Source organism: Pan troglodytes, chromosome 1, assembly GCF_028858775.2.
Source record: "Pan troglodytes isolate AG18354 chromosome 1, NHGRI_mPanTro3-v2.0_pri, whole genome shotgun sequence".
NCBI classification, from domain to species: Eukaryota; Metazoa; Chordata; class Mammalia; order Primates; family Hominidae; genus Pan; species Pan troglodytes.
This window is the reverse complement of record NC_072398.2, coordinates 39,346,378-39,373,248: the sequence shown is the minus strand read 5'-3', so window position 1 is coordinate 39,373,248 and position 26,871 is coordinate 39,346,378. Positions and strand designations below refer to the sequence as shown.

Sequence of the window (26,871 nt, the reverse complement as noted above, 5' to 3'; positions counted from 1 at the left end):
AACATACAAATGTGATCTAATTAAAACAGAATCAAGTCATACCTCCATCAAAACCCATAATTATCCCATTCATTCTGAGTAAAGGCCAAAGTCCTTACAGAGACCTAAAAATCTTACATGATCTGGGTCCTCATTGGCTCTGAGACGGCATCTCCTTCTCTTCTCCCCTCATTGCTCAAGCACTCCAAGAGGCCTCGCTTGGCCTCCTATCTATTCCAGAGCATGCAAAATATGTTTCTACTTCTCTATACCACATGGCCAGCTGCCTTACTTCCTTCAGATTCATTCAAAAAGTTGCCTTTTCCTAGGCTAAGGACATGAATAGACAATTCTCAAAAGAAGATATACAAATGGCCAACAAACATGTGAATAAAATGCTCAACATCAGCCAGGCATGGTGGCTCATGCCTGTAATCCCAGCACTTTGGGAGGCTGAGTTGGGTAGATCACCTGAGGTCAGGAGTTCAAGACCAGCCTGGCCAACACGGTGAAACCCCATCTCTACCAAAAATACAAGAATTAGCCAGGCATGGTGGCAGCATCTGTAATCCCAGCTACTCAGTGGGCTGAGGCAGGAGAATCACTTGAACCTGGGGGGTGGAGGTTGCAGTGAGCCGAGATCACACCACTGCACTCCAGCCTGGGCAAGAGAACGAGACTCTGTCTCAAAAAAAAGAAAAAGAAAAAGAAAAAATGCTCAACATATCTAATGATCAGGGAAATGCAAATCAAAATCACAATGTGATACCACCTTACTCCTGCAAGAAATAATCAAAAAAATCAAAAAATAATAGACATTGGCATGGATGCGGTGAAGAGGGAACACTTCTACACTGCTGGTGGGAATGTAGGCTAGTGCAATCACTATGGAAAACAGTGCGGAGATTCCTTAAAGAACTAAAAGTAGAACTACCATTTGATCCAGCAATTCCACTACTAGGTGTCTACCCAGAGGAAAATAAGTCATTATACAAAAATGATATCTGCACATGCATGTTTATAGCAACACAACTCCCAATTGCAGGAATGTGGAACCAACCCAAATGCCCATCAGTCAACGAGTGGATAAAGAAACTGTGATATATATATACACACACACACACACACACACACACACACACAATGGAATACTACTCATCCTTCAAAAGGAATGAATTAATGGCATTCACAGCAACTTGGATGAGATTGGAGACTATTATTCTAAGTGAAGTAACTCAGGAATGGAAAACCAAACATCGTATGTTCTCTCCTAAGTGGGAGCTAACCTATGAGGATACAAAGGCATTAGAATGACACAACGGACTTTGGGGGCTCAGGGGAATAGGGTGGGAAGGGGGTGAAGGATAAAATACTACAAACTGGGTTCAGTGTATACTGCTCAGGTGATGGGTGCACCAAAATCTCACAAATCACCACTAAAGAACTGACTCATGAAACCAAACACCACCTGTTCCCCAATAACCTATGGAAATTAAAAAAAACAAATTTTAGGTTGCCTTTTCAATGAAGCATTCCTTAGCCACCCTAAATAAAATTTCAAACCCACCCTGAAATGTTCTTTTTGTTTTGTTTTTTGAGACAGGGTCTCTCTCTGTCACCCAGGCTGGAGTGCCATGGCATGACACAGTTCACTCTAACCTCTACCTCCCGAGCTCAAGCAATCCTCCCACCTCAGCCTCCAGAGAGATGGGACCACAGGCATGTGCCACCATGCCTGGCTAATTTTTGTATTTTTTGTAGAGACGGGGTTTTGCCATGTTGCCCAGATTGTTCTCAAACTCGTAAACTGAAGCTATCTACCCGCCTTGGCCTCCCAAAGAGCCGGGATTACAGGGATGAGCCACCATGCCAGGCCTGCCCTGAAATTTTATGTCTGCCTTCCCTGCTTGTTTTTTCTCCTTAGTACTTATTATTACCTATATTGTTGGTCATTTATCTTGTTTATTATCTGTCCTTGTCCCAGTTACTATGGTGACATAACAAATCATCCCAAAACTCAGTGGCTTAAAACATAAAATGACATTCGCTTCGCTTGCAAATCTGTAGTCTAAGCAGGCTCAGCAGGGATAGTTAATTTCTGCTCCACTCAGCAAGATTGGGTGGCTCAAAGGTCAGGAACTAGAATCACCTAAAAGCGTGATTGTGCCTGCCCTGGGAAGACATGAACATCTGGACTCTGAAACAGGTAGGGCACTTTAGGTGCCTGGCTCCTTGGGCACCTGGAGCTAAGTAGGGAGGGCACAGCAGGAGTCTCTCTCATCTTTGTGTGATCTCTCCACATGGTCACTTGGAATGGCAGCTTTAGGGTTGCCAGACTGCTTGGAGGACTTGAGATATCCTAAGGCAAGTGTCCCAAGAGAAAGAGCCAGGCAGAAGCTATATTGCCTTTCAGGACTGACCATACACTTTTGGTCGAAGCACTTCTGAAGATGCACCTCATTTCAAGGAAAAGGAATACAGACCCCACCTGTTGATGGAGGACTGTCATTGTCACATTGTAAGAAAAGCATGTGGGATGGATGGGCTAAAAATTGCTGTGGCCATCTTTAGAAAGTACCATCTGCCACATTCCCCCTGCTAGAATGTTGCTTTCATGAGGACAGGAGTTTTTTCTGTTTAGTTCAGTGTGCCCCCAGCACCTAGAGGAGCACCTGGCACATACGTGTGGGCCAGAGAAGATCATGGGGTATCTAGATGCAAGTGATAAACTGTTGTACCAGACCCAGAATCAGGAGCTTCTGAGGGTCACATAAACACAGGAAGAAGGCAGGTTTGCAGGAGCCAAGGCCCTGCAGATTGTCAAGAGGACAGGAGTGGGAGGGCTGATTAGGAGGTGAGGAAATGAGTGCAGAGACAGAAACATGGTCAGGTGACAAATTGATAGCCAAAGTCAAGTTAAAATTAGTTTTTGCCTTTAGTCTGAACATGTAAGAGTTCTTCTTAGGCCCAAAGATATTGTAAGGTTTCAGCCCGTGTTCAGGATAAAGCAGCCTTTCTCTGATTCTGCTAATTTTGGGCTTATTCACCCCTCCATAGCATTAGGGGAGCAGAAGATATGAAAACTAATAGCCAGTATCTATGAGTTAATATTAAACGAAACCTTTGGTCTTTTCCAGGGCTGTGCTGACAAATGTTTAACAACTAACTCTCCAGAAAAAGAAGAAACAAAGCCTTAATTTGCTGATTTGTAGCATTTGCCTGTATCTATGATGTAAAGACTCTTACTGTGGCCAACTTCGAGTCACCAACAGGACATCACGGCATGTGGATTGGGAAGAGATGGACACCCCCGGCTCTCTCAAGCCTGTGTACTGGCTCCAGCACATCATCATGACTTTCACTTTCCACATTCCTGACAGAATTCGTTATTCTTAAGGAGACAGTTCACTCTCTCCTCCTCCAGGACTTGAAATCAAACTCTGATAACATGAGTCAAATTGGCGTTTTCTGTTTTTTGTTTTTTCTTTTTTCTTTTTTCTGTCAGCAAGCGTGGCCAAGCTGACTAGCAGTGACAAGATATCTACATTCTATAATACAATTGCCAGGGAAGGAGAGGCAGCAAGGGCTCCTGAAGACATGGGATGCTCACACTCTTCCATTCTAAGGGCGTCAGCATCCTGCATGAAGTCAACAGCCTCGACCAAGGTGTCAGTGAGACCTGCAGTCATGACTTTCAAGTTTGTTAGCACTGCATTCCCCTGGGAGTAACAGAAAATCCAACTGTCTGACAGTGGCTGGCTGAATCAGGCAGAGACTTATTTTCCTCTCCTAACAAAAAGTCTGGGTGGAGCTGACTAGGGCCTTCGGGGACCTGGGCTCCTTCTGTCTTTCCACTCAGCTCTCCATCCTCCTCCTTGTTGCTGGATGTTCACAAGACAGTGGCCCCACCCTCAGCATCACTCAGTGTTTCTGGCAAGAGAAGGAGGAAGGTGAAGGGTACAGGATGCACACCAGCTGACTCTGACCCCTGATAATGAGCACACTGGGAAGCCCCATCCAAAGACTTCAGCTTACATCTCACGGCCCACAGCCATGGCATGTGGCCACTGTTCCCTTCAGGGGAGGCTGAGAAATGGAGCTTTCAACTGGGCACATTGCCACGCCAAACAAAACTGTGGTTCTATTCAGCAACCAATAGTGTTTGTCATAAGTATAAATCACCAGAGAAGCAGGGAGATACAGTCAGAGCAGAAGGACACAGGTCTGAAGACATCAGCCTCCTAAGCATGCTGACAGCATCCACTCACACTGACCATTTGGAAGGTACTACTTGGGCACCACAGTTCTACCTATGCTGGAGGAAATCCTAGGCCTCCCACATCTGCAAATTTCCCTTTGACAAATTGTGATTCCCTCTCTTCAGTAAAGAATGTCATGAAAAGGCCTAGATATCAGTAGGAGGGAGCCCTGAGGAGGTAACCTCAGAGGAGGAGCACACATTGGCACAGGGGACAGACATCCAAGTTGCTCTTCCAGACATCTCCTTCTCAAGGACAGTTAAGTCCCCCCTCACCAACAAGTCCCTCTCCAGAGCTGCTGTGCTACTATTCTCCACACTGACAGGACCTTTCTCCTTGGCTGGACCACTCTGGGCCAGCATGTGAAACCCACCCCAGAGCATAGTCCACGGCAAACTTCAAAGGATGACTGGATCATAGACTCTCTAGAGGAGGGTTCTCCAAAGCTTTTGATAGCATACTTCATTATTAAAACATGATTACACTTGGGGAATTCAAAAGATCCCCAAGATGGAAAAAAATGATTAAGCATATGTGCTTCTAATAGATATATAGTTACTATTTATTTAATATATGCATATAATATTTGCTAGCATAAAACATAGGCAGAAATTGAAATCTTAAAAGGACAAGCTAAAAATAAATAGAGAGATGCGGCTGGCAGACGCGTAGTGTGGGCACACACAACTGTCCCATGTGAGGCTCATGGTAGATGAGGCCCTAGTAGATGGGCCATGGGCCCAGGTAGATGAGGCCTGGAGCCTGGCTGGCCGGGCCATGCTGCTGGAGGTGCAGGGCACACCCGTTCGTGGTGTTAGGGCTGGCATGCCAAGTGCACTGCGGTTGTCCACCAACTCCTTCCTGGCTTCCCTGATGTGGCCGTGGGGCTGTTCGCCTTCCCCTTTGCCATCATCATCAGCCTGGGTTCTGCACTGACTTCCACAGCCACCTCTTTCTTGCCTGCTTCATGCTTGTGCTCACACAGAGCTCCATCTTCAGCCTCCTGTCCATGGCCATCAACAGGTACCTGGCCAGCCACAGTCGGCTCAGGCATAGAAGTTTAGTCACTGGGACCCAAACAAGAGGGGTTACTGCTGTCCTCTGGGTCCTTGCCTTTGGCATTGGACTGACCCCATTCCTGGAGTGGAACAGTAAAGACAGTACCTCTAATAACTGCATGGAGCCCTGGGATGGAACCATGAATGAAAGCTGCTGCCTTGTGAAGTGTCTGTTTTAGAATGCAGTACCCATGAGTTACATGGTATATTTCAGTTTTGGGGGGTAAGTCCTGCCCCCACTGCTCATAATGTGACTGATCTCCATCAAGTTCTTCACAGTGACCGCAGGCAGCTTTAGTACACGGAGCTGATGGACCACTCAAGGACCACCCTCCAGTGGGAGATATACACAGCCAAGTCGCTGGCTGTGATGGTGGGGATGTTTGCTCTGTGCTCGCTACCAGTGCGCACCATGGACTGTGTCACTCTTTTTCAGCTAGCTCAGGCTAAAGATAAGCCCAAGTGGGCAAGGAAGATGATCATTCTCTTGTCACATGCAAATTTGATTGTCAATCCCATTGTCTATAACCACTGGAACAGAGAATCCTGCTATACTTTTCATAAAATTATTTACAGGTATGTTCACTGCTGGATTGATCTCAATAATGGGAATGAGCAGGTCAGGGCACAGCCTGTTCTCAGTGTGGCCTGTGAAGCAGGCTCTGGTCTCTTTGAGGAGAAGACATAAATACATAATAAACAATGGGACAGGACGTGACTGGCTGATTCTCATTGTGAAAAATAGCCCAAGCACATGGGCTGCCTCTTTTGAGCACACCCCTGGAGCTACCATATATCTAGGTAATATATACCTGTTATTAGTAGGCTCCAAGGGTTGACAAATATATTTATGGTGCTATTTGGCTGCTCTTACTGTGTTGATGATGCTGACAGCTTGAATGGATTCTAAAAGCATGTTTTGTTTTGTTTTAGAGTCTGCCTCCTTTATGGTCGAAAATGACAAACTATTTTACTCTGAAACACTGTGAACTATTATAAAGCAAATATGTTTTAACTTAGAGGCAATGAAACAATAAAAGTTGCCTGTACTAAAAATGTGTATTTGTTTCTAAGAAGGCAGCCAGGAAAATTAAAAGTATAATTCTTCAATCAAGAAACTGCCACATTAATTTGAGGAAATGATAGTCTCCTAAGTTCTTAAGTAGAATTGTCAACACGTAATAATTTTAAGCTCCGTTCTTTTCCATATACAGAAAACTACCTGAGGGGAAGAAATTGGAAGGATGAGATCCGTCTTCTACCAAATTCCCCTTTCCAGAGCTAGGGAGTGAATTTCGCTTCTCTCCAGAGTTCAAGTTTGGCCAAGTTCTTGGAACCTAAAACATGAACATTTCACTAAGTAAAATTATATAACTATGTGTACGTATTAGGTGAAATAAAAATAAAACATTTTAAAAATTAAATTAAATTAATTAAATAGAAATTCCAATATTCTGCCCATCCTAGCAGTTCTCCTGCACGTCCCCTTTTGGAGGCTATGGCTCTAAAGTTGTATTAGAGAAAGAAGTCAGCATATGTTATGCTTTTAATTAGTCCTTTGGGACGTGAGTTATGGGACAAACCTTCCCTTGGCTTAGGGTGAGCTCCAGTAAGTCAGATACAGAAAGAAAAATATTGCATTATCTCACTTAAAAAAAAAAGAAAAACTTGAATATATAGAAACAGAGAGTAGAAAGGTGGTTGGGGTACAGGGATGATGGGGAGACAGCGGTCAAAGGGCACAAAGTTTCAGTTATGTAAAATAAATAAGCCTAGAGATCTAATGCACAATACAGGGGCAGCAAAACTCCACCTCCATTCTCAGAGAGTCCTGGCTGAGCCCAAGAATTAAACTGATATAAGACAGATTAACAGAAGACAAGCAAACAAATTTATTTAATAGAAATTTTACATGGCACAGGAGAACCTCATAAGGAAATAAAGACCCAAAGAAGCAGTTAGAGTCAGTTACAAACTCAGTATACTGAATTTGACAAAGAATAGCACACTGTGAAATGTGATAAGGCAAGTGGCTTGGGCTAGGGTATTTAATTGGGTAGAGATGCAACTAGGAAGATAAGGGTTAGTTTAACAAGGTTTGTTTGTACAGACTTCTCTTGGCTTCAGCTTCTCATCCTTGATGATAAGACTGTTCCTTTTTTTTTCCTACTACAGGGAGGATGTCTTTCCCATGAGAATGTCATCTGCTTTTAAGAAACAGCTCAAAGGTCAGAGTGATCTTCTTGCACTTGCTGTTTTTTAAGTGCCCTTAACTCAAATAGTCAATATGCCAGAATGGCATATCTTTAACTCCTGAAACATCACGAGGACTATAGTTAATAGTATTGCATCATATACTGGAAATAACAGAGTAGATTTTACGTACTTTTACCACAATAAAAAAAAAGGTGACTATGTGAGATGATGAATATGTTAACTTGCTTGACTGTAGCCATTATTTCACTATGTAAATGTACAGTCATGCATGGCTTAACAACGGGGATAAGACCGGAGAAATGTATCACAGTTGACTCCATCATTGTTCCAACATCATAGAGTGTATTTACACATACCTAGCTGATAGAACCTACCACACACCTAGGCTGCATGGTATACCTTCCGCTCCTCGGCTACAAACCTGTGCAACATGTTACCATACTCCTCCGCTACAAACCTGTGCAACATGTTACCATACTGAATACTGCAGGCAATTGTAACACAATGGCAAATATTTGTGTATCTAAACATATCTAAGCATAGAAAATGTACAGTAAAAATACAATATTATAATCTTATAGGACCACTATCGTATATACGGTCCATCATTGACCAAAACATCATTATGCTATGCATGACTGCATATCAAAAAATCAATTTTTAAAAGATGGAAAAGTACCAGATGAGCACTGGCTGATTTGGGGAGGCTTTCTGGGAAGGATGATAGGAAACAGCAACCCTAGGGGAGGACACATTGGTACACCGCATAACCTGGAATCAGAGGGTGGAAACTGGGGACTGGCCCAAAAGACCCTTAACAATGAGGGGCTGAGGCCCAAGGGACACAATGGCAGAGCGTTCGAGCATCTCTCTGCTGAGCGACTCGCTGCCCCGGGACCGCTGGGGTGGTGTGCGTCAGGGGCTCCCTCACACCGTCCTTGAACAGTACCGTGGACCACAAAAGAGCAAGGCTGTCCTAAGGAAAGACTTTGCCTCTTCGCCGGCCTCCCTTTGGGCCGTCAGGGTGGCAGCGCCACCCCGTGGCTGAATGTGGTGGTGTACCACGCTTCACGCAATCTCCTTGCCCAGTGCGTAGCAGGTTCTACCCCAGGGCGGCCACCACCTGCACACCAGCGTGCCTACCAGTGAGTCATCGCTTAGGGCCCTGAACTGACCTAGAGGCGGGGCTGGACTCCGGCGTCCGGTAACTCCGCCCGGCTGCTGGGGCCTACGTTTGGCACTGAGCCGTGGGGAACTAGACCTGTTCAATAGCGACAGCTAGTGGTCACCCTCAAAAACAAGGTGCTCTGAACCTCGCGGGGAAAGCGCTGTCAAGATATGGGAAAATCAGGACAGATTATTGGCCTTGAGTGGAAGCCGGCACATTTTCGAAGCCACTCTTGGGTAAAATGGTCTGTCGAAAACCCAAACGCTTTAAAGTGATGTACAACGACCTTGGCTGCCTCTCCAGCCACATCTCGGGCCACCTGCCTTGCTTTTGATTCCCCAAGGACAAAGAACTGCCAGTCCTCTGAAGCACCCTGATGATCCCACTGTGTGTTGGCCATGCCATCTCCTCTGCCCTGAGCGCTCTTCACTCTCCCCATTGCATGGTTAACTCCTGGGCCTCCTTTAAGGTTAGGCCCAACCATTACCTCCTCCGGGAAAACTTCCTTCCCTTCCACCCGGTCCACCTCTCAAGGCTGGGGCAAGTGAGCTCCCACCTCTATCCCATGCCTCTACAGTTTTCTGTATTTGTTTATCACTTGAGTTTATCACACTTTTTAAATTTACCTGAAAATTGCCTTGTGTGTCTGTAACTAAGAGAAGATACTGACTATATAGTACTCATTGTTGCATCTCTAGTACTGAGTACAATTTTAGGCATTTAGAAGGTATTTAATATTTAAGAAATAAAGAACTCATAGACCCTCATACTGGGAAAGGCTTTAGAAGAAACGGAGACCCACAGGGGCAAAACAGCCTTGCATTTCAACAGAGAGGCGGAGATGGATCTAAAAGTCATCTCACTGGATTCCAGTCATTGCCTGTTGCCCTACACCACGCTGTTTTTGCCCCCTGCTGACACCCAATGCACTGAGCTCTCAAGCTGGTGAGAGAGCCTTCCAGCTCTACTGACCCTGCCATCTCCACCATGCCCTAAAGCCCAGCTTGATTCCCTCCCACCCACTTCCTGGAAATCTTTGCTCTCAGAACTAACCTACTTCTTCACTAAACTTCTCCAGCAAACCCACTCCAAGGTTTTATCCTAAAGAAAGTATTTTAAAAGAAGAAAAACAAATAAATGCATGCATGAAGATACCCATTGGCAGCATTATCTGTAAAAGCTAAAAATTAGAAATGACAAAAATCTCCATATAATTAAATAAAATTAAATTCCTGTATATAATTTCCACATGAATAAAATTCCTAATTATATCATGCAAACTAAAACGAGTTTCACTGCAACATTGGAATATTTTTATTTTTACTTTATTGTGTTACCAAATACTTCCATAGTATTTACTATATTTAGGAACTATTCTACTGAATATTAACTAATTTAAATCCTCAAAAGAGCCCTATGAGACAGGTGCTATTGTGATTCTCATTATTAGTCAGAACACATTTGTTTTGGTCTAACTTAAAATGGAATTTAAATGACACACAGTGAGAAACACTACGAGCCACTTCAAATGTTTTTCTTCCATAGAGAACAGTGCAAGACACATTCTTTAAAAAACTTAGTTGAATGAGTTTTAAAACTTACAAGTTTAGATCAGACAAAATGCATTGACTCACTGAAACTACTCCTCCATTTTCACACAGCTACAGATCTGCAAGTCCATTTCATCATAACCATTAATAAATCACAAGACAGATGCTCCAAATTGCAGGTGTTGCTAATAGTGATAGCTCACATTTCTTAGTGCTTTACAAGTATTATATCTGGTAATCCTATAACAATTCTGTCAAGTAGATATTATCGGTTATAGCCATTTTACAGAGGAGGGAACTGAGATGCAAAGACCTCAAACGTAGTGTTCATGCACTCTAAGCTCAAACAGATAGTAAGGGGCAAAGCCAGGCTTCACACCCAGGCAGTCTGACTTCTGGTGTCCCTGCCCATCTAGCCCCAGGCTGCCACTCAGGACAGCTTCAGAGTGAGCAACAGTCTTGAAGTATAGATGACAGATGTGATAGATAAAGTAATCCTGTTACAAAGTTAAACATAATCACAGCTCTGAATTATTACAATTACAGAAAATTATTATAACATATTAATTTTTATTATGTATATTAAGTTGTATTTGCATTGTATTTGCCAGTGGCTAATAATTATCCTGAGCAATGCTGGGTCACGTGGCTACTGGTTAATAATAAGGAAATTACTAAACACGTTGTGGTACACTAATATTATGAAAGACCATGACGATGTGAAAGCTAAAAAAATGGAAAAAATGTAAAAGCGAAAAATATTTATAATATAGTATTAAGTGAAAAAACAAACATACAATTCATATAATTACATATTACAAAAATGTAGATTTCACTATGCTTAAAATATTATTAAAAAGAAATGCATATTATCAAAAACTAGAAGGTAGTGTGAAAAATATGAAACTAATTTGTCTTTGGGTAGTAGGTTAAGATAATTATTTTTCTATTTTAAAAATCTTTTAGTAATATTATATTAAAATTTGTATAAATCTGAAAAAAAAAAAGAAAATCCGAATGCTTTCCAACTCATTTCTCTGTCCATCTGCCTTTAGTTTTCTAAGCAAACCCTAAAGTTGCTCTCTGCAGGCGGGGGCGAGGGCGTGTGCAGGGAGTGCTGATGGCAATCTAATATGTGAGCACTTTTGGTGAAATCAGTTTGGTTCAGTGTTACAGCATCAATTTAATATTCTTTGTTATGGATGATAAATCATACTGAGTATAAAACAGATTCTAAAGGTTTGTATAGAAATGTATAAAATGTATAGAAAAGTCTCTGGAAGATATCTCAGTTTGGAATGTGAAGGCATTTGTGAAATAATTAGGATAGTTTAACTGAGGCTGTGCCAAGAGATGACAATTTAACTAGGAAGGAAAATTGTCAGTTTCAGAAAGAGGATCACACTATTAAATGACCTAATTTTGTTAGACGGCCAACATCCCCAATATCGGAGTATTAATGAGTACAGTTACTAGTGCTGAGGCTCTCAGAATTCTTAGCTAAAGACATTGATCATGGCTCTGACTGCCTAGGCTATGTGAAAAAACATGACATACAAAAAGTAAGTAGAAGTATATTTTAATCAACAGAAACCTCATATTTGTTATTTTTGTTGAATGATAATTTTTGGAAACTCAGTAATTTACATAAGAATATCTTTTAAATAAAGAATGGGGGCCAGTCACAGTGGCTCACACCTGTAATCCCAGTACTTTGGGAGGCCGAGGCAAGCGGATCACTTGAGGTCAGGAGTTTGAGACCAGCCTGGCCAACATGGCAAAACCCCGTCTCTACTTTAAAAAATACAAAAATTAGCCAGCATGGTGGCGTGTGCCTATAATCCCAGCTACTCGGGAGGCTGAGGTGGGAGAATCACTTGAACCCGGAGGCAGAGGTTGCAGTGAGCCAAGATCGTGCCACTACACTCCAGCCTGGGCAACAGAGCAAGACTCCATCTCAAAAAAGAATGTGATTTTTTAGCCACAAACTAGGAGTCCTATTTATTGGAAAACTCACACATACACTAGGGAGAGGAGGGTGGTGCTTCGGCTGAGCTCTAAAAAGCAGTAATTTTTCATTTAGAAAAGGGCATTTTATGAGTAGAAGACAAGTCATTATGATATTTAACTCAGGAACAGCCCTATTTCATATTCTGGCAGGAGTCAAGGGGACAGAACCTCAAATGAAGGATAAAGAAGAGAAATGAAAGCTCTCTGAAGATTAACTTGTGGTTTGTCCTTTCCGTCCAAATAGAGATGGGTGCCTGGGAGGCCCCCCTTTTTGTGTTCTACATTACTCTTTCCTTTTCTGTTTCCTAATATACATACACTCCTACCTCTATACCTACCCCACCTTCACTCCCAGGCCTGAGGCTGCAGCCTGTCAAGGCCCTTCAATGTCACAGCCAGTGAGACCACCTTTCTTATGAGCCTACAACAAAAAGTAACTTGTCCCTTGCTCAATGCTGGACCCACAAGAATGGATCCACTGTTATTTGAGCCTTATGGTTAGGCCTTTCAGATTCTTAGAATCTAAACAACAGATAAATCTCTTGCTAATATTGAAAGTCTCTTACAGCATAAATTTGAGGTTTCATTACATGAAAAGGCTCTCTACCAACAATGATGATACAAAGCAAGCAAAGACAAGAGGAGGACTTAGAACTCTGTCTTGCCACAAATGTACAGTCATAACTCGACAGAGCAGCAACCTTGCAAACGTAGGAGTCAAGGAAATACTTGTCTTCCTCCTGGTGAGTTTAGACTGTATCATCTCTGAGAATGAATATTTGTCTTTGGGATGTTTGTGTGGACATCTGAGTAAACAGTTACCAGCTAGACACTTGGAAAAGTAAGGAGGAGAGTCTGCAAGTCACCTGATAAGGAGAACTTGAACTTGAATGTGAACAGACTTAAGTATGCCTGCCCTGAGCTGCTCTGCAAAATTTGGAGTGTCAAGGCCGCTGTGGACTATCCTATTAAGAGTGTCTGCAGCACTATTCTAGAATGAATAACTTAGACTTGAGGAATGCGGTGCTGAAGAAACCTTGTCAGGAGTGTAGGGAAGGATTCTAAGGCAAGAACAACTCTTATGAATGAGGTTACCATTTCCCAGAAGATAGGTAGGAGTCACCCTGTAGAGTGGAAAGAGGAGTGGGATTAGAACTGGTAACATCCATGAGGGGACCCCCATAAAGTGTTTAACTTCATGGTGGCTCATGCCTGTAATCCTAGTACTTTGGGAGGCTAAGGCAGGTGGATCACTTAAGGTCAGGAGTTCGAGACCAGCCAGGCCAACATTGCAAAACCCTGTCTCTACTAAAAATACAAAAAATTAGCCAGACGTGGTGGTGCATGCCTATAATCCCAGCTACTCCAGAGGCTGAGGCACCCGGGAGGCAGAGGTTGCAGTGAGCTGAGATCATGCCACTGCACTCCAGCTTGGGCAACAGAGCGAAACTCCATCTCAAGAAAAAAAAAATTCTTTTTAACTCCTTAGTGCTGTCTCTTGGAGTATGGGAGAAGTCATATTAGCATATAGTTTAGTTACCCCAACTGTACAATAAAATCTGATAATCTTACACATGCTTGTGTGGTATTGTGAAGCAACCAGGCTATAAAGGAAAGGGTAGCTTACCCCATACTCATCGCCTCATGGGGGACTACACAGGGCCCAGCATCTATCAAGGAAACTGTTTCAGAATATGACCATCAAAAAAGGGAGCCGTTGTTCCCATTGAACCTGGAAATGATGAGGAGAAGCAAAGGATACTGGCCACTAAAAGCCTGCTGCCCAGCTCAAGAGCAGCCTGAATTAAACCCTCTATTGGAGGCCAGCTGATGATTACACTACAAATCTCTACTTGAGCTTAATTTGGTAAATTCATTTTCTTAAATCCATTTTATCTAGATTTTAAAAATCATTAGCATAGTTACACAAATGACCCTCTATAATTACTTTAATTTCCACCGTATCGTGGGTACTTTCCATGTATCATTCCTAAACTTTTATAATGTCTTTTCTCTTTTTTAAATTGATTTGGCTTGCTGATAGTTTCTTTTATTGATTTTGTTTTCTATTTGTATGTCTACCATTCCTCCCCCTGCCAGATGCACACACAAAACTGAATTTTTTTAATCAATTTTAAACAGGATTCTAACTTATTATATATTCTCCTTTTATCATTTCAAAATTCTCACCTCCTTTTTTTCTGATCATTTTTTAGCAATTCATTTGAAAATAAATGAATAGGAAATTTATTTTTAATCTTCTTGATTTAGGTAATGAAAATGTTTAAAGCTAGGAATTTTCCTTGCATTCTGCTTGGCCATACCTCACAGATTTTGCTCATAATGTTGCCACTATCACCATTTTCAATGCATTCTTAATTGCAGATTTGAAATTCCCTCTATCTTTTCAGAGTAAATGGGAAGAATTTTTTTCCAAGAAGTTAAAGTATTTCTTTCTTCCATCTTTTGTTATTTATTTCAATTGTATTGTACTATGGTCAGAAAATCCTGCCATAATAGATCAACTTTTCAAAACATATACTGAGGTTTACTTTTTGATCTATATGGTCAATTTTTTTAATGTCTCGTGGGCATTTGAAAATAAGGTATATTTTCTATTCTCAAAGTTCTGTGTGTGTGTGTGTGTGTCTTTTTCAATATAGATAGATAGGTATGACAACCTTATTAATTGTTTTGTCCTCAGAACACAATGTTAAGGGCTCAAACCTACTGTCAAGCAAACCTGGGTCCAACACTTTCCGTGTGATCTTGAGCATATCATTGACCACTCTAAATCCCAGTTATCATGGGATTAGTATCCCAATGACTGCGGAGCTTTGTAGACATTTCTTTCTGATGTTTAATGGAGTCCAAATAGTAGGTCTCTATAGGAATTCCTATTAAAATCTCCTGTCTTTCTTTACGCCCTAATGCCCCGAACTCCCAGAATCTTCTCACTCTTCTATGCCAATAAAAATTCTCTGGCCAGGCGTGGTGGCTCATGCCTGTGATCGCAGCACTTTGGGAGGCCGAGGCAGGTGGATCACCTGAGGTCAGTAGTTTGAGTCCAGCCTGACTAACATGGTTGAAACCCCATCTCTACTAAATACAAAAAATTATCCAGGCATGGTGGCATATGCCTGTAATCCCAGCTACTCAGGAGGCTGAGGCAGGAGAATTGCTTGAACCTGGGAGGCGGAGGTTGCAGTGAACAGAGATTGCGCAATTGCACTCCAGCTTAGGCAACAAGAGTGAAACTCCGTCTCACTCTGTCGCCCAGGCTAGAGTGCAGTGGCACATTCTTGGCTCACTGCAACCTCTGCCTCCCAGGTTCAAGCGATTCTTGTGCCTCAGCCTCCCGAGTAGCTGGGTTTACAGGCACATGCCATGACATCCAGCTAATTTTTTATATTTCTGGTAGAGATGGGGTTTCACCATGTTGGCCAGGCTAATCTTGAACTCTTGACCTCAAGTGATCCACCCACCTGGACCTCCCAAAGTGCTGGGATTACAGGTGTGAGCCACTGTGCCCGGCCAAAATTCTCTTTTTCTGACATCTTGGGCTCCCCAAGCCCTCTGTCCTCTACTCATTCCCATCTCTATGTGTCAAGCTCCAGACACAGGGCCTTGAGCTGTTGTCTCTCATCCTGAGTAAATGCCACTTGTCTTCAGTCCTAGTGCTTGAGAATCCATCCTCTGCTTTTCCCTGCCGATTCCTTGTCCTTTTTCTCCTCAAAGAACAGAGAAAGAAGCAGAAGCAGAGAAAATGGTGACAAACTCTCCACATGTTAATAAATGTGATCACAGCTATTTTTAAGTCTCATTACCTGCCTCACGTGTGTCAAACCTTAGAATTCCAAAGAGCCACATACATCACCCAACTACCACAGTGAGTAGCATCCAGACAAGGTGAATTTTACAAGGTTACAAAGCTGCTCAGTTAACTTGTCCCAATCCAGTTTCCTCTCCACTATTTTAGCCTGAACTTCTTGGGAATTTCCTGGCTGCATCATTTGTGATGGCTTCATCTTAATGCATGCAAATCAGTTCCCTTTAGTTTTTCCCTAAATTTCCTAGTCCGGTTGACCAGATAAAAAAATGTGTAGAAGACTCTGCCTTCTATTCCTTCCTTCATCCCCCAGCTACCCACCTTTACACTCCCTCCTCACTGCTCCAGAAAGGAGCAAATCCAGAGTTGGGCTCATTCCAGAATCTGAGAAAGACACCAGCTACTTCAGAAGAGCAGAAACTCTTTACAACACCAGGATTGGGAAGAGGTGGCTAAAGAAAAAGGAAAATCCTTGCACAAAGAACTACCTGATACACATGAAAGCCTACACTGAGAACATCTCATCTAGGTTTACCACCAAAAAGGCATTTTTTTCCCTCTCATAGAAACCACAAAGGTCTGAATCTGACCGAGAGGACTATCCTTTTCTAATCATGGAAAGGAATCTTGACTTGAAACTGTCCAAGAGCTCCGACCAATCCAGTAGCAAGAGAAAGGGTGGCCGGGGTGCCTACTGATGGGAGGAGCTCCTGAGCCCAGCCCTGGAGGCCTCAGAGTTCAGGGGCCCACTTAGATGATACCAGAGAGCAAGAGAGAGGAACTGGGGTTTGCGAACCTTGTGGCTTTGTCTGTTTCCTGTTTCAGCAAGGCTGCTGTGCAAAAAGAAAGACGGTACCAAGAAGGGACGTGCTAATGGGGCCCAGACCTATGGATTGAAAGCGTGTGCTTTACCCATCTGCTGTCTTGCTCCATCTGAGACCAGAGCCAAGATCTGCCCAGGACTGGAATGCTTTCCCGAGTGGCTTGAGTTGGAGCCTGGGACTCGGAGGTAACTGAGAAGGAGGATGCTTTTGTGTCCAGGTTTGGGAACTCCAACTTCAGGGTAGGGCAGAAGATGCTCCACCATCCCAGCTCCCCTGGGTGGAGAGTGGGTGGCATAGTTTAAGGGTGTCAGGGGTTTGGGTAACCAAGAAAATATCCTGTATTGGTTTCCTGTGGCACTAGCCATGGCACAGGGTACAGCTTGCATCACTCCTCTGTTCCAGTAGACTAGATTACATTAGATTAGGAGTGAGTCAAACGACTTAGAGTTCAGGCTACCCAGTGATATGGGCATGAATTAAATGACCTTTTATAGTTTTCTTCAAAGCAGGGATCCCTGAACACAAGACTGCCTTCCCAGCAGCTTAAGCGCAGGCCCCTCTCCCCTCAGTTCACACTGAGAGCTCTGGGCCAGGAAGGCCAACCCATGCAGGAAGCCATTCATTGTCTCCGTTGCACACATGGCCAGGAAGTAAAAGCGAGACTCAGAAAGGCATGTCAAGCCACAGTCAGGTGAGGAGCCGTGCCCTGTTCTCTCTCTCTGCAGCCTGAGAGACCAGGCTGAGCCTTCCCAGCCAGTAAACCTTCTTCCTCCAAGCTCTAAGTGAGCCCAGTCATGCTGCCAGGGGGGAACCTGAGAGATGCCAGAAAGCCTGGGCAGTGGCCAAGTGATCTTTCTTTGAACCCTACAGGGACCAGTTCCCTTTTCTTTAGCAGCCTATCCCTGTCAGCCGTCCCACATACCTTCTTGTTTTCAAGCAAGTCAGTAGGGTCCAGATATCCCAGAAACCTGGGTAGGGTTCTATGCAGCATGCTGCACCAAATCCTAGCAGGTGTGGTAGCCAAGGCATCTGGGAACACTCCCCTCTCTAAGGAGCCATTTCCACTGCAGCTCCTTTCTTGGGTAAGAAGGCTCAATGTCTGCCCCAAGGAAGCAGAGAGCAGAGCAGCTGTGTGTTTCAGTGGACTAAGGTTGGTGGCCTGGGTGGAGAGCCCAGAGAGACCTCATCTCAGGCACTGTCTTCTCCCCCATAGCCCTTTCCTCTTCGCGGCAAGAAGGTAGGAGGATTCTCAATGTTCTGCCTCCACTACAAAACCTATGGGGAAGCTAAGCCAAACAGGGAGGGGACCTCACACCTTATGTGCGACACAGGCAGACCCCATCTCTTCCTTACCTTTCGGCTTGGTGTAATTGGGATGGCAATTATGTCCAGACCACAGAGAAGCCTTTCTCCTTATAGCCCAAACCCAGAGGTCAGAGGAACCCAGAGGTCAGAGTCCAAACCCAGAGGTTAGAAGTAAATGTGACTTCAGCCTGGGGCCAGCATCCCTTCAATCTGGTAAACAATATACTCTGTCAAAGAGAGAGAGGATTGAGAGGATGAGAGAAGGCATTCTTGGTCCTAGAAGTGCTAGTTTAGCTTGGAGCCTTTGTCTTACAGCACCAAGTCTTCAATATCCAACATCGGCATAACAAGGATAATATTCGCAATTACTTTTGCACCAACCTAATAAGAATACTTTATGTCTTTATTATTAAAAGGTAACATTTATTGTGTGCTCCATGCCAGGTGCATGGCCTGCATTTTGTCATTTAATCCTTATAACCTACAAGGCAGGTCCTAGCCCCATTTTATAAATGAGGAGACTGGGGCTTAGAGATGTTTAATAGCTTATCTAAAAACACACACAGGTTGTAGGTGACAGAGCCAGGACATGAGTCCACACAGTGTGACTCCAAGAGCCAGGGTTCTCCACTGCAATCCATGGCAGAATAGCCAGGGGCTGTGGCTCAGGGATGCTGTGAGTGTAGGTTCTAGACATGGAGTTCACATGCACATAATCCTGGGTCTCCTCCATTCAGTCATTTATAACAATAGACATGGGTCTCTCAGACCTTTTCTTTTAAGTCTTTAAATAAAGGAAGTGGCAGGGAAGAAGTCAAGGGACCACCCCCTATGCCCACTCCCACTCTTATCCGAGAAGAAGAAGTAAGGAAAAACAAAGAAGAGAGCCATTCAGAATGGGTATGTAGAGGACAAACATTAACAACCTCACATTTCTGCTTGGAATCAATGCTGCCTGACACCAGAGTATGCCCCTCCAACCCTCAAGAGTCAGGCATTTGAGTGTCCAGGGCTTAACCACACAAAACTCCTCTCAGGGAAGACGACTGCCCCACCCATGACCCTGGGGAATGAGTGGTAGGATCAGAGAGAAAACAAGAATCCTGCAGAGAATTCCAGACTGAGCCACAGTAGCGAAGTCCCAGTAAAGGGGCAGAGAGTCTGCTACCTGTTGAGTCTGTTTGGCCTATAAATAAACCCCAAGGGGTTAGAGCTAGCAAATGCCTGCTAGTTGGTGAAGCTGAGATACCCTCCTCCCAAGGTGGTGGGTAATGAGGTCGTGGGAGGAAGAGAAGCAGCAGCAGCTGTGAGGGGGAGTCCCTCTTCCTTCATCAGTCCCTGGTCTGACTCCAGTGATCAGAGGAGGCAGGACACAGAATTTCCAACGCTCAGGATCCAGCTCATCCAAATCCAGCCCAACTCAGCAAAGTGACCAGAGGGTTCTAGGAGGATAAACTACAGAAGGTAGGTGGGGAAGAGTAGGAAAGAGAAAGGCACAGAGAAGGAAAAGGGGATTCGGGTCTAGGTGCTGTGTGAATATCAGGTAAGGCCATGCAGAGGGACATCCTGTGGCCCCTACACCAAGCCTGGCTCCCTGGAAACTTCTGATTACTGTTTTTGTTTTGTTTCTTTTCTGTTTGCAGCAGCCTTATTGAGGTACAATTCATGTGCCTGTGGATTTGGATGGCACAATCTGTGTCTGGGCTAAGGAAAGCAGACTTGGCACCAGTATTAGCCCTGACAGGTTGGTAATCCTAAAGAAATGGAACTCTCAGCCCCGACAGTATTGGAGCCAGATGCTCTGAAATGGGTTTTGGCCAGCACTAGGCATGTGGCAGATGCTCAGTCAATACTGATTGGACTTGATCTGCACCTGAGAGTCACAGCCCAGTCCTGAGCTTGGAGTGGGGGGCCCATGGACCATTGTCAGGACAGCAGGTTGGAGGAATTAGGGTAGGGTTTCCCTCCTAAACCACGCCAGGTCCAGGCTCACAAGCTCGTTGCTAAAAGTCAAGAAGAGAGCAGTGGGTGCTGGTCACAGGACTGGTCACCACCTGAGGGGGGTGTGGTTAGCCCTCCAGATCCTTGAGAAGTGTCAATCAACTATGTTAGTGACAGCTTGGACCAAGAGACCAGTAAAGATACTGACTTTCCTTTTCAACTGGGGGATAAGAGGGCAGATTGGCTCAACTTAGCTGCTTCTCTAAAAGTCTGGAAAATGAACACACACCTGCCATCCAAGAGGCTATAAGCTCATTATGATTTTAATCAATTATTTCTCATGTTCCCCTGACTTAGAGGCATGGTAAGATGTTCAGTCAGGGAGTAAGTGGCAGACATAGAGACCCTTTTACTTTACAAAGGGGAAACGTCGGCTAGAGAAAAGCAGGAATTCACTTTTATAAGACTGTATTAGTTCATTAGAGACTGAGCCCAAGAGTCCTGACTCCCACTTTGATACCACCATGTCCTCAGTTTTCAACCCACATGGATGGAACTCTGTGCTATTTCTGCCCCCTGGTCTAGGGAGATAGTCATTTTTCTGCCCATCTTCTGACCCCTCCCCTTCTCCTCCCTCTTGGCATTTGGCAGATCCAGGCATCTATTCCAAGAACTGGAAGCCAAGCGCAACAGGTGCTTGGAGGTCATCATGATCAGCCCAGACCCCAGGCCCTCCCCTGGCTTGGCCCGGTGGGCTGAGAGCTATGAGGCCAAGTGTGAGCGCAGGCAAGAGATCCGTGAAAGCCGCCGCTGCCGTCCCAATGTGACCACTTGCCGCCAGGTGGGGAAGACGCTGAGGATTCAGCAGAGAGAGCAGCTCCAGAGAGCTCGACTGCAGCAGTTCTTCAGGAGGAGGAACCTGGAGCTAGAGGAGAAGGGCAAAGCGCAGCGTCCCCAGGCCAGGAATCAAGGGCCCTCCAGGCGGCCAGGACAGGTGACTGTCCTCAGGGAACCCTTGTCTTGTGCCAGCAGGATTTCTTCTCCCAGAGAGCAGGTGGGCCATGTCAAGGGACATACTGCTCTGTGCTCTGGGACCCTCTCTGGACCAGGAGGGTGGGTGGGCTCAAGGTCACTAAAAAGTGACCTAAATCAAGTCCTTCTTCCTCAGTCATATAGTAAAGTTGCCAAGAGCTACTTATAGTAAAGTTGCCAACAGCTACTTATTCAGAGATTTTTGCTGTTGTGTTTTCGTTTGTTTAGCTCTTTTTGTTCTGCACTTGACTTATAAGAGAGAAAAAATAATTTTTAAAAACAATTTCAGGCTGGGCATGTTGGCTCATACCTGTAATCCCAGTACTTTGGGAGGCCAAGGCAGGAGGATCACTTGAGGCCAGGAGTTCGAGACCAGCCTTTTGATAGAGACAAGACCCTGTCTCTATCAAAAACTTTACAAACTAGCCAGGCATGGTGGTGCACACCTGTAGTCCTAACTAATCAGGAGGCAAAGATGGGAGGATTACTTGAACCCAGGAGTTTGAAGCTGCAATAAGCTATGATCACACCATTGCACTCCAGCCTGGGCAAGACAGGGAGACCCTATCTCTAAAAAACTTAAAAATAAAATAAATAAAAATAATTCCAAAGCTAATGCCTATATCAGTTCAAATTTAGGCAATATACACATGTCTTCTACGCTATCTTACAGCATTCATTCATCCATCAGTCATCAAATATTTACTGAAAGCTTATTATATGCCAAGTACACAGGCCAGTCTTCTTGACACACACACAGACATATCTGTCCTCTTTTCTTCTGCAAGGCTATTGTGCCCACTCTTCTCACTTCCTCTTGTGTCATTCCAATTCTATTAAATCACTTGACTATAGCCTCATCTGGTCCAGGAAGCTTTCCCTGGCTTCTCCAGGCCACCTCTGCTGTCTATGGGCCTTGTGAGGTTAAAATCTTCTAAGATTGTGTAACCCTTAGAGGGCCCATTAGTCTGGCCTGGAAAGGAACAATGTTGGCAAAAACCAGGGTAGGCTGAGATGACCTTGGCCAGCAAACCATCTTCCTACCGAAGTTTTGAGCATGTTGACAGCAGGGATGTGTCCACTATGTTCCATGGTAATGCTTGGCATTGTTCCCTACCCAGAGTGCGTACTCCATCAGGGCTTCTTAACTAGTGGATCTGTTATGCTCAATAGGAGATGCTGTTCAGAGAAATGATCCTAGAGCCCAGTTGCAAAAGAAAACGAACTGTATACCAAAGCAAAAAACCTTCCCACAACTCCCCACTTTACCTAGTCTTCACACAAAACCTCAATGATTTCCAGCTGTTACTAAGAGAAAGGAAGCTTTCCTTTGAATATGGAAGGAACCTTATGGATTATTTATTCCAAATTCCTCACTACACAGACAGAAGACTGAGACCTAGAAAAGATGGAATCTGAACCCAGATCCCCTCACTCCCCACTCAGACCAGTTCTCTTTCCACATCACTATGCTGGCTATGTAAGTGGCCAAAACCAAACAAGGTAGAGAGAGAGAAAAAAACAACAACTAGAGATTCTAGAGAGAAAACCTGGAGAAAAGTACAGCTCCACATATGCCTGGCCTGAGGAGGACCATTTCTGCCAGTCAGGACAAGGATATCAGGAGCAGGAGAAGCCTGTGTGGCTCTGAAAGCTTGAGTGGGCTACTTTGGTTTTGTGGATCTGAAACATTGTCTTCGTCCTGTAATGAATTACCACAGACTGGGTGGCTTAAATAACAGAAATTTATTTCTTACAATTCTGGAGTCTGGAGGTCTAAGACCACGGATCCTGCAGATCTGGTGTCTGATGAGAGCACTCTTCCCACTATGCAGATGGCCTTCTTCTCATTGTGTCCTCACAAGGCAGAGAGCAGAGAGAGAAAGCAAGCTCTCTCGTGTCTCTTCTAATAATGGCACTAATCCCATTCATGAGGGCTACCTGCTCTGACCTAATTATTTCTCAAAGTCTCCACCTCCTAATACTATCACATTGGGAGATAGGATTTCAACACACAAATTTGGGCAGGGGGACAATAAACACTCAGTCCATAACAAACATGGTTCTTCCTTCCGAAATCATCAGGAGAGTCTTTCAAGAGGCTCCAGGCAGTGGTTTTCAGCACTCCCCACTTGCCTTCCAGGTGACAGGCACCAGCTCTGAAGTCTTTCCAGCCCAGCATCCTCCTCCCTCAGACATCTGCAGGGATCTGTCTGACCACCTCTCCTCACAGGCTGGGGGCCTTCCTCCACAGGACACTCCCATCAAGAAGCCACCCAAACACCACCGTGGTAAGAGCACAGCCTCCCTCACTCCACAGGGCCTGCAGAGAATCCTGAGACAGCTGTCCCAGCTCACTGGCAATGGAGAGTCCCTGTCCCTCCCCACTTCCCTCACTTCCTCCCTATAAGTTCTAAATCAACTTATCCTCCATCTCTCAGGTACTCAGACAAAGGCAGAAGGACCAACAATTAAGAACGATGCCAGTCAGCAAACCAAGTGAGTTCCTGACCCTAACCCTCTCACATCCCATCCATTCCTCTCTAGAGAGAACACAATGAATTTCCACGTCTGCCTTAATTAAGAAAGAGGAAGCCCTTCCCCACCCTACTGGCTCTTCAGAAGGAATCAACCCACTGCCTCCTGACTTGATTCTTTGGTCCATTATCATTATTTTTAATTTCTTCTCTTTCCAGTTATGGAGTTGCAGTTCTGGATAAGGTAAGCACATGTTCACTTTGAAGGGGTCGAATCAGAAAGTATTAAGCTCTGACATTCTGGAATTCCATGATAAACTTGGCTGGGATGGAGGGGCATCTTCTTCCTGGATGGCAAGGGGGTACTGAGCATAGACGTGGGGACTAAAGGGACCCTGTCAGAGCCAAAGCAGAAGAGGTTTGCTCTACACAAGCCAACCCAGGCTCTGGTTCTATATCCCAGGGTTTCAGGGGACTTAGAGACATTTTGAATACCCTTGTTCTTTCTCTCCAGGAAATCATCCAGCTTTCTGATTACCTCAAAGTAAGTGGCATGTGACCCCTCCCCTCAGTTCCTCCATCCACTTGACCCCGATCCTCCAGGTTAATCTTACCCTCTTGCACTTTGTGCCCGCACCCCCAGGAGGCCCTACAAAGGGAGCTGGTCCTAAAACAGAAAATGGTGATTCTCCAAGACCTACTGTCCACTCTGATTCAGGCCTCTGACAGCTCTTGGAAGGTAAGGGAATGAAATTCTTTTTGAACAAAGCTCATGGGCTTCTATGTGTTCCCATCTCATTTTTCTTTCCACATCATCACAGTAAGAGAAGGGGTTTTCTCACTACTGAAAAGTGAGCTGGGAAGAGGCAGGAGATGAGGGGGATGGTGCTCAGACCTAGAAGTCAAACAGGTCACAATAAATATATGGGTCATCACCTGAGGGTCATGGTGCTACATATCCAAGGAAGACCCAGAACCAAAAGTGGCAAGAATTCCCATTTTTTAATTTGTTGGAAGGAATGAAGGAAGATCCCAATATAGTTTACATTACTGAATATGGTAAATATCAAATATTTTCATATGGGATTCCCACTGATATTTATCCAAACCAGCATGCCATGTACCCACTCAGTCCGAATAAAAATATCACAGTGGGAAGGGACCTTAGAGACAATCTGGTCTAATACTCTTATTTTGCCCATGAGGAAACTGAGCTTCATAGGGGTCAAGTAACTTGCCAAAAGTCGCACAGCTAGGTAGTGGCAGATCTGCAACTAAAATTCAGGCCTTTGATTTTAGTCCATTCAATGTGCAATATTCATAGGTTATGTCCTCTATACAGAGCACTGGACTAGCACTAGAAATAATGAGATTATTTAGATAGGGTTCTTGCTTTGAGAAGGCTCACGGTTTTGTAAGAAAGACACATGACTAAACAATACAAAAACATGAAAAATAAAAGAAATGTTTTCAAGATATAGGAAAATACAAGAAGGAATGAGTGACTCCAGAGAAGAAAAGAGCCAGGGGAATACTTATATAAGCATTTGCCAGGAAAATATGGAAGAAGGAATAGTATTTTAGTTGGGGTACAGGCAAAGGTCTAAAGGCAAGGCTGGGGGTGGTGGCTCACACCTGTAATCCCAGCACTTTGGGAGCCGGAGGCGGGTGGATCACCTGAGGTCAGGAGTTCAAGACCAGCCTGGCCAACATGGCGAAACCCCGTCTCTACTAAAAATACAAAAATATTAGCTGGGTGTGGTTGCACATGCCTGTAATCCCAGCTACTCAGGAGGCTGAGGCAGGAGAATCGCTTGAACCAAGAAGGCAGAGGTTGCAGTAAGCTGAGATCACCTCATTGCACTCCAGCCTGGGCAAAAGAGCGAGACTCCATCTCAAAAAAAAAAAAAAACTAAACTAAAGGCATGACACAGTCTAGTAAAATGGTTCTCCAATTTTTTTATTTCAGGATTCCTTTATACTTTTTAAATTATTGAAAATATATAAGAAATGTTTATATTTACCATATTAGAAATTAAAACAGTTGGCCAGGTGCCATGCATCATGTCTGTAAATCCCAGCACTTTGGAAGGCCGATGCAGGAAGATCACCTGAGGTCAGGAGTTAGAGACCAGCCCGGCCAACATGGCAAAACCCTGTCTCTACTAAAAATACAAAAATTAGCCAGGCGTGGTGGTGCACACCTGTAATCTCAGCTACTCCGGAGGCTGGGCCACGAGAATCGCTTGAGCCCAGGAAGTGGAGGTTGCAGTGAGCAATGATAGTGCCGCTGCACTCCAGCCTAGATGACAGAGCAGGACTCCGAGAGAGAGGAGAGAGAGAGAGAGAGAGAGAGAGAGGAAGGAAGGAAGGAAGGAAGGAAGGACGGAAGGAAGGAAGGAAGGAAGGAAGAAATTAAGATAGAAATTGAGAAAGAATTATTAGTTTTAAAATAATGAGAGTAAAATTTTTCATGCTAACCTGAATTACATGTTTTAAGAAAAACAGTCTGGGCGCGGTGGCTCACACCTGTAATCCCAGACTTTGGGAGGCCAAGGCAGGTGGATCACTTGAGCTCAAGAGTTCAAGACCAGCCTGGGCAACATGGCAAAACCTTGTCTCTACTAAAAATACAAAAAATTAGCCAGGTACATTGGCATGCACCTGTAGTCTTAGCAACTCAGGAGGCTAAGGCAGGAGAATCTCTTACACCCCAGGGGTGGAGGTTGCAGTGAAAGACTGCACCACTGCATTCCAGCCTGGGCGATGGGAGCGAAACTCTGTCTCAAAAAAGAAAAAGAAAAAGAACCATATTTTCAAAAACAAAATTAGTGACAGGAGTGTCATTGCTTTACACTTTTGCAAATATTTTTAATGTCTGGCTGAAAAAAAAGACAGCTAGATTCTCAATTTGCTTCTGTATTCAATCTATTGGTTTAAACATAAAGAAAAATTCAGTTTCACACAAATATGTCATTAGAAAAAGTAAGACTTTGCTGATCCCTTTAAAGGGTCTTGGGGATTCCCAAGTTTCCTCAGAATCCCCATGTTGAAACCTGTAAGTTAGTATGTACTATAAATTCACGTATTAATATGAGCTACAAGCAGCTTGACACCACCAAAGCATACCGCACCGGGTGGAAAGAGATGGAGCACACAACCTCACCGGCCTGTGTGACATCTCACCCTACCTTGAAGATGGCTTGAGCAGAGAAAGAAAGA

General features: G+C 44.3%; 1 protein-coding gene, 1 long non-coding RNA gene and 1 pseudogene across 19 annotated transcripts in view; 2 read left to right on the top strand and 1 right to left on the bottom strand.

The window, feature by feature from the left end:
• Positions 1–3,581: 3,581 nt before the first annotated feature.
• LOC107973804 (adenosine receptor A2b-like) lies at positions 3,582–6,067 on the top strand (annotated as a pseudogene).
• Positions 6,068–6,495: 428 nt separating this feature from the next.
• LOC134808240 (uncharacterized) overlaps positions 6,496–26,871 on the bottom strand; it is a 22,621-nt gene continuing 2,245 nt past the window's right edge. The window contains exons 2-3 of the long non-coding RNA XR_010150776.1: positions 18,248–18,426; positions 6,496–6,633 (exon numbers count right to left, since the gene is read on the bottom strand). This is a non-coding gene — a long non-coding RNA (uncharacterized LOC134808240). The remainder of the gene's footprint in view (positions 6,634–18,247; positions 18,427–26,871) is intronic.
• Positions 16,679–26,871, top strand: part of TRAF3IP3 (TRAF3 interacting protein 3) — a 26,334-nt gene continuing 16,141 nt past the window's right edge. For 6 of the 18 annotated variants that reach the window (XR_010150755.1, XM_009441412.5, XM_054658242.2 and 3 more), the window contains exons 1-8: positions 16,804–17,079; positions 19,843–19,943; positions 20,792–21,194; positions 23,316–23,463; positions 23,614–23,671; positions 23,869–23,893; positions 24,164–24,193; positions 24,293–24,388. Coding sequence is in view for 15 of the 18 variants with exons in the window: in XM_009441412.5 (XP_009439687.1) it covers positions 20,850–21,194; positions 23,316–23,463; positions 23,614–23,671; positions 23,869–23,893; positions 24,164–24,193; positions 24,293–24,388 (702 nt within the window). In the remaining 3 variants the exon portion in view is untranslated. Of the gene's footprint in view, positions 17,080–19,306; positions 19,664–19,842; positions 19,944–20,791; positions 21,195–23,315; positions 23,464–23,613; positions 23,672–23,868; positions 23,894–24,163; positions 24,194–24,292; positions 24,389–26,871 lie in introns of those variants that run through there. The other 12 variants (XR_010150757.1, XM_063792632.1, XM_063792628.1 and 9 more) reach the window with 8 other exon arrangements.